Genomic DNA, 11,200 nt, shown 5'->3' with positions numbered 1-11,200 from the left:
GGAGGGATGGAGCCAAGAGCTGGACAGGTGATTGGCAAAAGGGATACGAGAGGGTCATGGGGCAGGACGTAGCATGACGGGTTTCAACTGGGGTGTAGCCCACAGCCCCTCATTTCTGCTCGGGAGGAACTTGTACCCACTCAGATTGCCGGGACGAGCTTCTTCCCAAAAAAAAATTATCTCCGTTTCTCAACCGGATCCGGCCGGACACACACTGGGTGCGTCAGTAGCCTGCGTCCGAAAACGCCAGCTTCGACGCCGAGTATCTGTCGTACGGTTGGTGCTCAGCGCTAAGCCCCGAATCTCCAGGGCACTTGGATGGCGTCAGTGGTAAATGCGTCAAATGCCGGTTGTAAAAGGATCTGTACGCAAAAGTAACTTGAGAACCTGGGTCAAGCATGGCTCCAGCGTAAACACAGTACTTTCAATCATCAGAGCTCGGTCCCACTAAGCCTTCAGCTGCAGTGTGCTACAATTGAGTATTTTCCTTGCTTAGAATGTATTTTCTCCCTGAGACGCCAGCCCCGTTCCTTTCCTCTGTAATCTTTGCCTCGTTCGGCGTTCCCCTGCGCCACCGAGGCCCCCGTGGGTGGGTCTGGTCTCCCCGACGCAAAATACTCCGCAGATGTTGGGGTCAAAGCAGCGCTCACGACCTGCTGGACGAACCCAGCAGGTCAGGCAGCACCTGTGGAAACGACGGGTCGACGTTTCGGGCCGGAACCCTTCGTCAGGACTGAAGAGGGAAGGGGCAGAGGCCCTATAAAGAAGGTGGGGGAGGGTGGGAAGGAGAAGGCTGGTAGGTTCCAGGTGAAAGACCAGTAAGGGGAAAGATAAAGGGGTCGGGGAGGGGAGGCAGGGAGGGGATGGGCAGGAAAGGTGAAGAAGGAATAGGGGGAAACACATTGGGTAGTAGAAGGAGGCAGAACCAAGAGGGAGGGGGTAGGCAGCTGGGGGAGGGGGCAGAGTGACATCGGGATAGGGGAAGGGAGGGGGAGGGAATTACCGGAAGTTGTCCATACCAAGGGGCTGGAGACTACCTAGACGGTATATGAGGTGTTGCTCCTCCAGCCTGAGCTTAGCCTCATCATGGCAGTAGAGGAGGCCATGTACGGACATATAGTCATAGTCATACTTTATTGATCCCGGGGGAAATTGGTTTTCGTTACAGTTGCTCCATAAATAATAAACAGTAATAGAACCATAAATAGTTAAATAGTAATATGTAAATTATGCCAGTAAATTATGAAATAAGTCCAGGACCAGCCTGACGAAGGGTCTCGGCCTGAAACGTCGACTGCACCTCTTCCTAGAGATGCTGCCTGGCCTGCTGCGTTCACCAGCAACTTTGATGTGTGTTGCTAGGACCAGCCTATTGGTTCAGGGTGTCTGACCCTGCGGTTAGCTCCCGATAGGCGAGTGTCCGTCTGTGTGAGCCCTGTTCGGTCAAGTCTTGGAGAGACACGCACGACAGGCATCATCATCAGCTGAGAACTGGTCAATCTCTCCATGGCTGTCTTTAAGAGAGGAGTTACCGGTGGTTGGCTGGGCAAATTCCCAGGGGGATTCGAGTCGAGGTCAAAGGCAAGATTATTGTCAGAGACAGGAGCCTCAGGACCCACACCACCAGGTACAGGAACAGTTATCACCCCTCAACCATCAGGAAGGTACAGGAGCCTCAGGACCCCACACCACCAGGTTCAGGGACAGTTATCACCCCTCAACCATCAGGAAGGTACAGGAGCCTCAGGACCCACACCACCAGGTTCAGGGACAGTTATCACCCCTCAACCATCAGGAAGGAGGTACAGGAGCCTCAGGACCCACACCACCAGGGTCAGGGACAGTTATTACCCCTCAACCATCAGGAAGGAGGTACAGGAGCCTCAGGATTGAGAGCATCCTGACTGGCTGTATCACCTGGCTGGGACGGGAACTGCACCAATCTTGAGCTCTGGGCACTGCAGAGAGAGTGGTACGGACAGCCCAGCGCATCTGTGGATGTGAACTTCCCTCCTCTGAGGACACTTATAGCAGCAGGCGCAGAAAGAAGGGCTGGAGGATCACTGGGGACACCAGTCACTCCGACAGTAAACTGCCCCAGCTGCTTCCGCCTGGCGATCGGAACCGCAGCATTAAAGCCCGGGCCGACAGGCTGTGAGACAGCTTCTTTCTACAAACCTTTCAGACTTTTAAATTCACGTCTGTAATTGTGACGGAGTCACCAGGCAAAGATTTTTACTCCCTCGCGTTGTGGGGTGGGTGTAAGATTTAAATAAATCCTAAATCATCTCACATTCTCGATATTTATTGCTTATTTATTTATTTTTATTATTTCCTTGTTGTCTGCTGCACGCTGGCTGAACGCCCGAGTTGGCCGGTCTTTCATTGATCCTGTTATGGTTATTGTTACGGGGGAAGAAATGAGTGGCAGACTATTACTTAGATCTGGAGAGAATTCAAAATGCAGAATGCAAAGGGACTTGGGAGTCCTTGTGCAGGATACCCTAAAGATTAACTTCCCGGTTGAGTCGGTGGTGAAGAAGGCGAATGCAATGTTGGCATTCATTTCTAGAGGTATAGAATATAAGAGCCGGGATGGGAAGTTGAGGCTCTATTAGGCACTAGTGAGACCACACTTGGAGTATTGTGTGCAGTGGCTCCTTATTTAGAAAGGATATACTGACATTGGAGAGGGTTCAGAGAAGATTCGCGAGAATGATTCCAGGAATGAGAGGGTTACCGTATGAGGAATGTCTGGCAGCTCTCGGGCTGTATTCCCTGGAGTTCAGGAGAGTGAGTGGGGATCTCATAGAAACATTACGAATGTTAAAAGGCCTGAACAGATTAGATATGGCAAAGTTATTTCCCATGGTAGGGGAATCTAGGACAAGACGGCATGACTTCAGGATTTTAGAACAGAGATACAGAGAAATTACTTCAGGTAAATCCGTGGAATTTGTTGCCACGGGAGGCAGTGGAGGCCAAGTCATTAGGTGTATTTAAGGCAGAGATCGATAGGTTCTTGATTAGCCAGGGCGTCAAAGGGCACGGGGAGAAGGCAGGGGAGTGGGATGACTGGACGAAGTGGATCAGCCCAGGATTGAACGGCGGGGCAGACTCGATGGGCCGAATGGCCGACTTCTGGTCTGATAAGATAGTGAGGGGCGTCGGTAGAGTGGACAGGGAGTATCTGTTTCCCAGGGTTGAAATGTCTCATAGCAGGGGGCAGGCGTCGAAGGTGAGGGGTAAATTTCTTACTCAGAGCGTGCCGGATGCCTGGTCTGGTGGTGGGAGAGGCAAATACATTCGAGGTTTTTAAGGGACGTTTGGAGAGGCAGGTGGCTGTGAGGAAGATGGAGGGACATGGATGTGGTGCAGGGAGGGAGGGATCACTGCTTGAGCGTTGTTCGTTTGATCTTCAGCTGGGACAGCACAGCATCGTGGGCTGAGTGGCCTTCTCCTGTGCTAACCTGGATCTGGGTCTGTGCCTGTGTGTGTGTGAGAGAGAGAGAGAGAGACCTGAGGCATCTGTGCCCCCCGCCCGACGGGAGCTGTGCGAAGACGACACGGCCGGCTGGCGGGGGTCTCTGACGCTGGGTCGTTGCGTCCTGCAGGCTCTCCCGGCGGCGGCGAGGGACGAGACTGGTCGGGGACACCTTCCGCGGAGGTCTGTGAGGGTGCCTGGTGACAGGCCGGGCCCCCCACTTGCTGCCCGCCCTCGCTGCGGTCCGGTGCAGACGCCGAGGAGGCCCCTCGCGTCCGGGACGAAGTTTGAAGCCGTCCCCACCCAATCTACTCGCACGGGGCGCCCTCCCCCTCAGCCCGGGATCGATAGCCAGCTACTTGTGCGGGGGATGATGGCTGATTTAATTGGGAGTGCATTACAGATCTATCTGCTCGGATTGTATTAGCCGAGAGGCCCCCCGGGAGGACTGAGGGCAGAGTCTCCCAGAAGTGCCTTATCTCCAGCACCGTAATGACTGATGCCGGCCTCCCGCAGCCACTCCTTCCTCATCTCGGACCACTCTCCAGACGGTAATGCTCTTGCGGGTTGGCACCGTCTCCGCATCTGTGAGCTGCTGCCTCTGTGCCTCGCACCGCCGGTTCGGCCGGTCCTGCCCGCCGTCTGCTCGACCCACAGCCACAGAGAGGTGAGGGGGCTGGCCGGCAGGGGACCCTGCTCCCCGTCACTGCCCAGGCAGGGAGGGAGGGGTAGGGAGACTGGGGAGGGAGGGAGGCAGAGAAAGACTCAGGCAAAGAGAGAGAGACCGGGGAGAGAGAGAGACTGGGGGCAGAGAGAGAGAGACTGGGGAGAGAGAGAGAGACTGGGGGCAGAGAGAGAGAGACTGGGACAGAGAGAGAGACTGGGGACAGAGAGAGAGAGACTGGGGGAGAGAGAGAGACTGGGGGCAGAGAGAGAGAGACTGGGGTGAGAGAGACTGGGGTGGGAGAGACGGGGGGAGAGAGAGACTGGGGAGAGAGAGAGAGGCTGGGGGTGAGAGAGAGACTGGGGAGAGAGAGACTGGGGGAGAGAGAGACTGGGGGAGAGAGAGACTGGGGGAGAGAGAGAGACTGGGGAGAGAGAGAGAATGGGGGAGAGAGAGAGAATGGGGGAGAGAGAGACTGGGGAGAGAGAGACTGGGGGGAGAGAGACTGGGAGGGATTGAGAGACTGGGGGAGAGAGACTGGGGGAGAGAGAGACTGGGGGAGAGAGAGAGACTGGGGGGGAGAGAGACTGGGGGGAGAGAGACTGGGGGAGAGAGACAGGGGGGGAGAGAGACTGGGGAAAAAGAGTGAGACTGGGGGGAGAGAGACTGGGGGAGAGAGAGACTCGGGGAGAGAGAGAGACTGGGAGAGAGAGACTGGGGAGAGAGAGAGAGAGACCGGAGGTGGAGAGAGGGAGAGAGAAACTGGGGAGAGAGAGAGAGAGAGAGAGAGACCGGGGGTGGGGAGAGAGAGAGAGAGACCGGGGGAGAGAGAGAGACTGGGAGGAGAGAGAGAGACTGGGGGGGAGAGAGACTGGGGGAGAGAGAGACTGGGGAAAAGAGTGAGACTGGGAGAGAGAGATGGGGTTGAGGGAGAGAGAGGAACTGTGGGAGAGTGAGATTAACTGGAAAGAGAGAGAGTCTGGGGCAGAGAGAGAGGGGGGTAGAGAGTGGGAGGAGGGAGACGGGTGGTGGTTGGGAGTTTATGAGGGAGAGAGTGAGAGAACCTGGGGCAGAGAGACAGAGAGAGACTGGAGTGAGAGGGACTGAGGTTGCGGGCTCTGGAGACAGAGGTCGGAGAGACGATCACGCTTCACATCCCATGAAGGGCAGAGGGCGAGGAGCGGGGTGTGAACCCCGCAGAGGGAAGGGTTTCTCTCACCCTTCTCCCTCTCTCCATTCCCCTTCGTGCCTCACCCTCTGCCTCCGCCCTCCCTCCTTTGCTGTTGTACCTCTCCCCTTGCCCCCTCTTCCCTTCCCTCTGTCTCTCCCCCCCAACTTTCCCCTCCTCTCTGTCGCCGCCTGCCCCTCCCGCACCGACCTGCTGGTTCCGGGAAGAGCCGTCTGATTTCCCCGTGAATGGGAGGGGAGGGGGGCCTGGTTAATCGTTACGCATGCGTCTGGTCCGCGGGCAGCCAGTCAGGTGTCTGTGTCCCAACCCCTCGACGCCCGGCCTCCCTCCGTCCCCCTCTCTCTGGGCACGCGTGGTAACACTCCCCTCCGGACGTGGGTATCACCCTCCCACTCTCTCCCCCCACCCCTCAGTCCCTCTCCCGTCGCCGGGACCAGCCTCCCACCTTCTCCTCCACCCCCTCCCTCTCTCTCTCTCTCTCTCCCTCCAGGCGCGTGCTGTCCCTCGCTGGGCACCGGGTCGGCTGCCGCCATGGGCTTCCTGGAGAATTTCTTCACCTACGAGACCCCCAAGTCGATGGTGGTGAAGAGCTGGACGGTGGGCGTCCTGAATCGCCTGATGCAGCTGCTGATCATTGTCTACTTCCTGGGGTGAGGGCCGAGGGGGAGGGAGCGAGGGGGGAGGGAGGGAGGGAGACAGTCCCTGACTCTGACCCTCCCACCCTTTTTTTTGTCCGCAGCTGGGTATTCCTGCACGAGAAGGCTTACCAGACCAAGGAGACCAACATCGAGTCCTCGGTCATTACCAAGGTGAAAGGATTTGGGAGGGCACATTTCGAAAACGGTTCCGTCCGTGTCCTCGATGTGGCCGACTACATCATCCCCCCACAGGTACAGGCACGTCCTCGTCAACGGTGGGGAGGGACGGGGGGGCCTCGGCGTACGAGGGTGGGACACACACACCATGAACGGTGGGGAGTGTCGAGGGACAGGGGGACCTCGGGGTACGAGGGTAGGAGACACACAGTGAATGGTGGAGAGGGCCGAGGGACAGGGGGACCTCGGGGTACGAGGGTGGGACACACACACCGTGAACAGTGGGGAGTGTCGAGGGACAGGGGGACTCGGCGTACGAGGGTGGGACACGCACCGTGAACGGTGGGGAGTGTCGAGGGACGGGGGGACTCGGCGTACGAGGGTGGGACACTGAACAGTGGGGAGTGTCGAGGGACAGAGGGGACCTCGGCGTACGAGGGTGGGACACGCACCGTGAACGGTGGGGAGTGTCGAGGGACAGGGGGACTCGGCGTACGAGGGTCGGACACGCACCGGGAACGGTGGGGTGTGTCGAGGGACGGGGGGACTCGGCGTACGAGGGTGGGACACGCACCGTGAACGGAGGGGAGTGTCGAGGGACAGGGGGACTCGGCGTACGAGGGTGGGGACACTGAACAGTGGGGAGTGTCGAGGGACAGGGGGACCTCGGCGTACGAGGGTGGGACACACACCGTGAACAGTGGGGAGTGTCGAGGGACAGGGGGACTCGGCGTACGAGGGTGGGACACGCACCGTGAACGGTGGGGAGTGTCGAGGGACGGGGGGACTCGGCGTACGAGGGTGGGACACTGAACAGTGGGGAGTATCGAGGGACAGAGGGACCTCGGCGTACGAGGGTGGACACGCACCGTGAACGGTGGGGAGTGTCGAGGGACAGGGGGACTCGGCGTACCAGGGTCGGACACGCACCGGGAACGGTGGGGTGTGTCGAGGGACGGGGGGACTCGGCGTACGAGGGTGGGACACGCACCGTGAACGGAGGGGAGTGTCGAGGGACAGGGGGACTCGGCGTACGAGGGTGGGACACTGAACAGTGGGGAGTGTCGAGGGACGGGGGACCTTGGCGTACGAGGGTGGGACACGCACCGTGAACGGAGGAGAGTGTCGAGGGACAGGGGGACTCGGGGTACGAGGGTGGGACACTCTCTGTGAACGGTGGGGTGTGTCGAGGGACAGGGGGACTCGGTGTACGAGGGTGGGACGCGCACCGTGAACGGTGGGGAGTGTCGAGGGACGGGGGGACTCGGGGTACGAGGGTGGGACACACACCGTGAACGGTGGGGAGTGTCGAGGGACGGGGTGACCTCGGCGTACGAGGGTGGGACACACACCGTGAACGGTGGGGAGTGTCGAGGGACAGGGGGACCTCGGCGTACAAGGGTAGGAGACACACAGTGAATGGTGGAGAGGGTCGAGGGACAGGGGGACCTCGGGGTACGAGGGTGGGACATGCACTGTGAATGGTGGGGCGTGTCGAGGGACAGGGGGACCTCGGCGTACGAGGGTCGAATACTGAACGGTGGGGAGTGTCGAGGGACGGGGGTCCTCGGCGTACGAGGGTGGGACACACACCGTGAACGGTGGGGAGTGTCGAGGGACAGGGGGACCTCGGGGTACGAGGGTCGGACACTGAACGGTGGGGAGTGTCGAGGGATGGGGGGACCTCGGCGTACAAGGGTAGGGCACACACCGTGAACAGTGGGGAGTGTTGAGGGACGGGGGTCCTCGGCGTACGAGGGTGGGACACTGAACAGTGGGGAGTGTCGAGGGACAGAGGGACCTCGGCGTACAGCAGGGTAGGACACACACAGTGGAATGGTGGGGAGTGTCGAGGGACGGGGGGGGGACCTCGGGGTACGAGGGTAGGACACTGAACGGTGGGGAGTGTGGAGGGACAGAGGGACCTCGGCGTACGAGGGTAGGACACACACAGTGAATGGTGGGGAGTGTCGAGGGACGGGGGGGACTCGGCGTACAAGGGTAGGACAGTGAACAGTGGGGAGTGTCGAGGGACGGGGGGGACCTCGGCGTACGAGGGTAGGACACACACAGTGAATGGTGGGGAGTGTCGAGGGACGGGGGGACTCGGCGTACAAGGGTAGGACAGTGAACAGTGGGGAGTGTTGAGGGACGGGGGTCCTCGGCGTACGAGGGTGGGACACTGAACAGTGGGGAGTGTCGAGGGACAGAGGGACCTCGGCGTACGAGGGTAGGACACTCACCGTGAATGGTGGGGAGTGTCGAGGGACGGGGGGACCTCGGCGTACGAGGGTAGGACACACACAGTGAATGGTGGGGAGTGTCGAGGGACGGGGGGGGGACCTCGGGGTACGAGGGTAGGACACTGAACGGTGGGGAGTGTGGAGGGACAGAGGGACCTCGGCGTACGAGGGTAGGACACACACAGTGAATGGTGGGGAGTGTCGAGGGACGGGGGGACTCGGCGTACAAGGGTAGGACAGTGAACAGTGGGGAGTGTCGAGGGACGGGGGGGACCTCCGCGTACGAGGGTAGGACACTGAACGGTGGGGAGTGTGGAGGGACAGAGGGACCTCGGGGTACGAGTTGAAGTTGAAGTTTATTGTCATCTGACTAGACGTTCATACAACCAAATGAACCATCATTCCTCCGGGCCACAGCGGACCCTCAATACACACATCTCACGCAGCACGTAAGACAGAATATTGCCAGAATGTGGCCCTCCGCCGTCCGGGGCTGGCTGTGGAAGTGACGTGATACAGCGGAGGTTTGAGGTCAGAGTTTTCCCTCCCCCAGACGAGCCGCCGAGCCCCCGTCCGCCCGGAGCGAGAGGTTTCAAGTCGCCAGTAAGCCGCCTTCGCCCCTTCTCCCGTCGGTAGAAACAGTTCCCCCCGGGGCTCCGCAGCTGGGCCGCAGGTGGAGGCCGGGAGCCGGACTTGGTTGTCAGAGGCTGTTTGAGACGCAGGCCAGTGGGAGTGTCAGATAGATGGCGGGAATTTATCCCCACCGCCTCCCCTGGCTCTTGACCACCCCAAGGAGCCAATTATCACAGACAACGTCATATCACAGACAATATCATTCCAAGCGTGCGGCCCAGGGAAGCGGTGGACGTCCGCCTGGCCCAGTGGCGGGACCTCTGTGGTGGCAGGGTCAGAGCTGTTCCCCAGTCTGACAGTCCTCGTGTCCCCTCCCTCCTGACGCTCGAGGGGTCGGAGAGATTGGGAGACGGGGGTGGGGGGGGACACCCTTCATCTCACAGTCTCCACATTTATTTATCGTCGTCATGCTTTCTGTATCTGCACAGTTTGTTGTCTTCTGCACGCTGGCCGAGCGCCGAGTTGGTGCGGTCTCTCGTTGATTCTGTTGTTCGAGGGCGCCCGCAGCAAAATGAGCCTCGGGGTTGTATATGGCGGCAAATTTGACATTGAATTTACTTTGAGCCCGCGTTGCCTAGTCTCGCCTGGCGGTGGGGGAAAAAAGGACGTTTCTGCCTCTAATTATCCATCGCTCTCCCCCTTCCCCTCCCCCTCCACCCCTCACTCTATCCCCTCACTCCCTCGCTCCACTCCCACTCCCCCCCTCCCCTGTCCCCCTCCCTGTCTCCCCTCTCCGTCTCCCTCTCCCCTCTCTCTCCCCTTCCCCTCCCCTCCACCCCTCACTATCCCCTCACTCCCTCTCTCCACTCCCACTCCCCCCTCCCCTGTCCCCCTCCCTGCCCCTCTCCTCTCCCCCCACCTTCCCTCCTCTCCCCTTCTCCACCCTCTCCCATCTCCCCCTCTCTCCTTGTCTCCCTCTCCCCTCTCTCTTCCCTCTCTCCCCCCCTCTCCCCTCTCTCCCCCCCTCTCCCCCTCTCTCCCCTCTCCCCCTCTCTCCCCTCTCCCCCCTCTCTCTCCCCTCTCTCTCCCTCCCCGACACTGTGACAGGGATCGTCAGTGTTCTGCATCATCACTGCGATGCGAATCACCGACAACCAGCTTCAGACGTCTGTCCCGAGGTCAGTCTGTGTGTGTGTGTGTGTGTGTGTGTGTGTGTGTGTGTGTGTGTCAGTCTGTCTGTGTGTGTGAGTGTGTGTGTCAGTCTGTGTGTGTGTGTGTGTGTGTGTCAGTCTGTCTGTGTGTGTGAGTGTGTGTGTCAGTCTGTGTGTGAGTGTGTGTGTGTCAGTCTGTGTGTGTGTGTGAGTGAGAGAGAATGTGTGTCCGTCTGTCTGTGTGTGTGAGTGTGTGTGTCAGTCTGTGTGTGTGTGTGTGTGTGTGTGTGAGTGAGAGAGAATGTGTGTCAGTCTGTCTGTGTGTGTGTGTGTCAGTCTGTGTGTGTGTGTGAGTGAGAGAGAATGTGTGTCCGTCTGTGTGTGTGAGTGTGTGTGTCAGTCTGTGTGTATGTGTGTGTGTCAGTCTGTGTGTGTGTGTGAGTGAGAGAGAATGTGTGTCAGTCTGTCTGTGTGTGTGAGTGTGTGTGTCAGTCTGTGTGTGTGTGTGAGTGAGAGAGAATGTGTGTCAGTCTGTCTGTGTGTGTGTGTGTGTCAGTCTGTGTGTGTGTGTGTGTCTGTCTGTGTGTTGTGTGTGAGAGAGAGAGAATGTGTGTCAGTGTGCCTGTGTTGTGATCATTGCAGGGGTTTTGTACAGGTCTGTGATCGTGCAAGAGAAAGCCGGTTAAGTGTTTGTGTATAAGAAGAAACTCTGCCCTTCCAAGTACTATTCCACAAGACACAGAACATAGAATAGTACAGGCCCTTCGGCCCACAATGTTGTGCCGACCCTCAAACCCTGCCTCCCATATAAGCCCCCACCTTAAATTCCTCCATATCCCTGTCTAGTAGTCTCTTAAACTTCACTAGTGTATCTGCCTCCACCACTGACTCAGGCAGAGCATTCCACTCACCAACCACTCTCTGAGTAAAAACCTTCCTCTAATATCCCCCTTGAACTTCCCACCCCTTACCTTAAAGCCATGTCCTCTTGTATTGAGCAGTGGTGCCCTGGGAAGAGGCGCTGGCTATCCACTCTATCTATTCCTCTTAATATCTTGTACACCTCTATCATGTCTCCTCT

The 11,200-nt window shown here is 58.7% G+C and overlaps 1 protein-coding gene across 1 annotated transcript; it reads left to right on the top strand.

The window, feature by feature from the left end:
- Positions 1–3,938: 3,938 nt before the first annotated feature.
- LOC140192832 (P2X purinoceptor 3-like) lies at positions 3,939–10,146 on the top strand (the record flags this gene model as incomplete). The annotated part of the gene is made up of 4 exons (XM_072250315.1): positions 3,939–4,035; positions 5,828–5,987; positions 6,077–6,227; positions 10,076–10,146. Coding segments are annotated over exons 1-4 (434 nt in total), but the record flags the coding sequence as incomplete, so codon positions are not given.
- Between the last annotated feature and the right edge of the window lie 1,054 nt (positions 10,147–11,200).

The sequence above is a fragment of the Mobula birostris genome, unplaced genomic scaffold (genome assembly GCF_030028105.1).
Source record: "Mobula birostris isolate sMobBir1 unplaced genomic scaffold, sMobBir1.hap1 scaffold_2782, whole genome shotgun sequence".
Lineage (NCBI taxonomy): Eukaryota > Metazoa > Chordata > Chondrichthyes > Myliobatiformes > Myliobatidae > Mobula > Mobula birostris.
The sequence above is the reverse complement of the archived record's forward strand: the minus strand, read 5'-3'. Positions and strand labels throughout refer to the sequence as shown.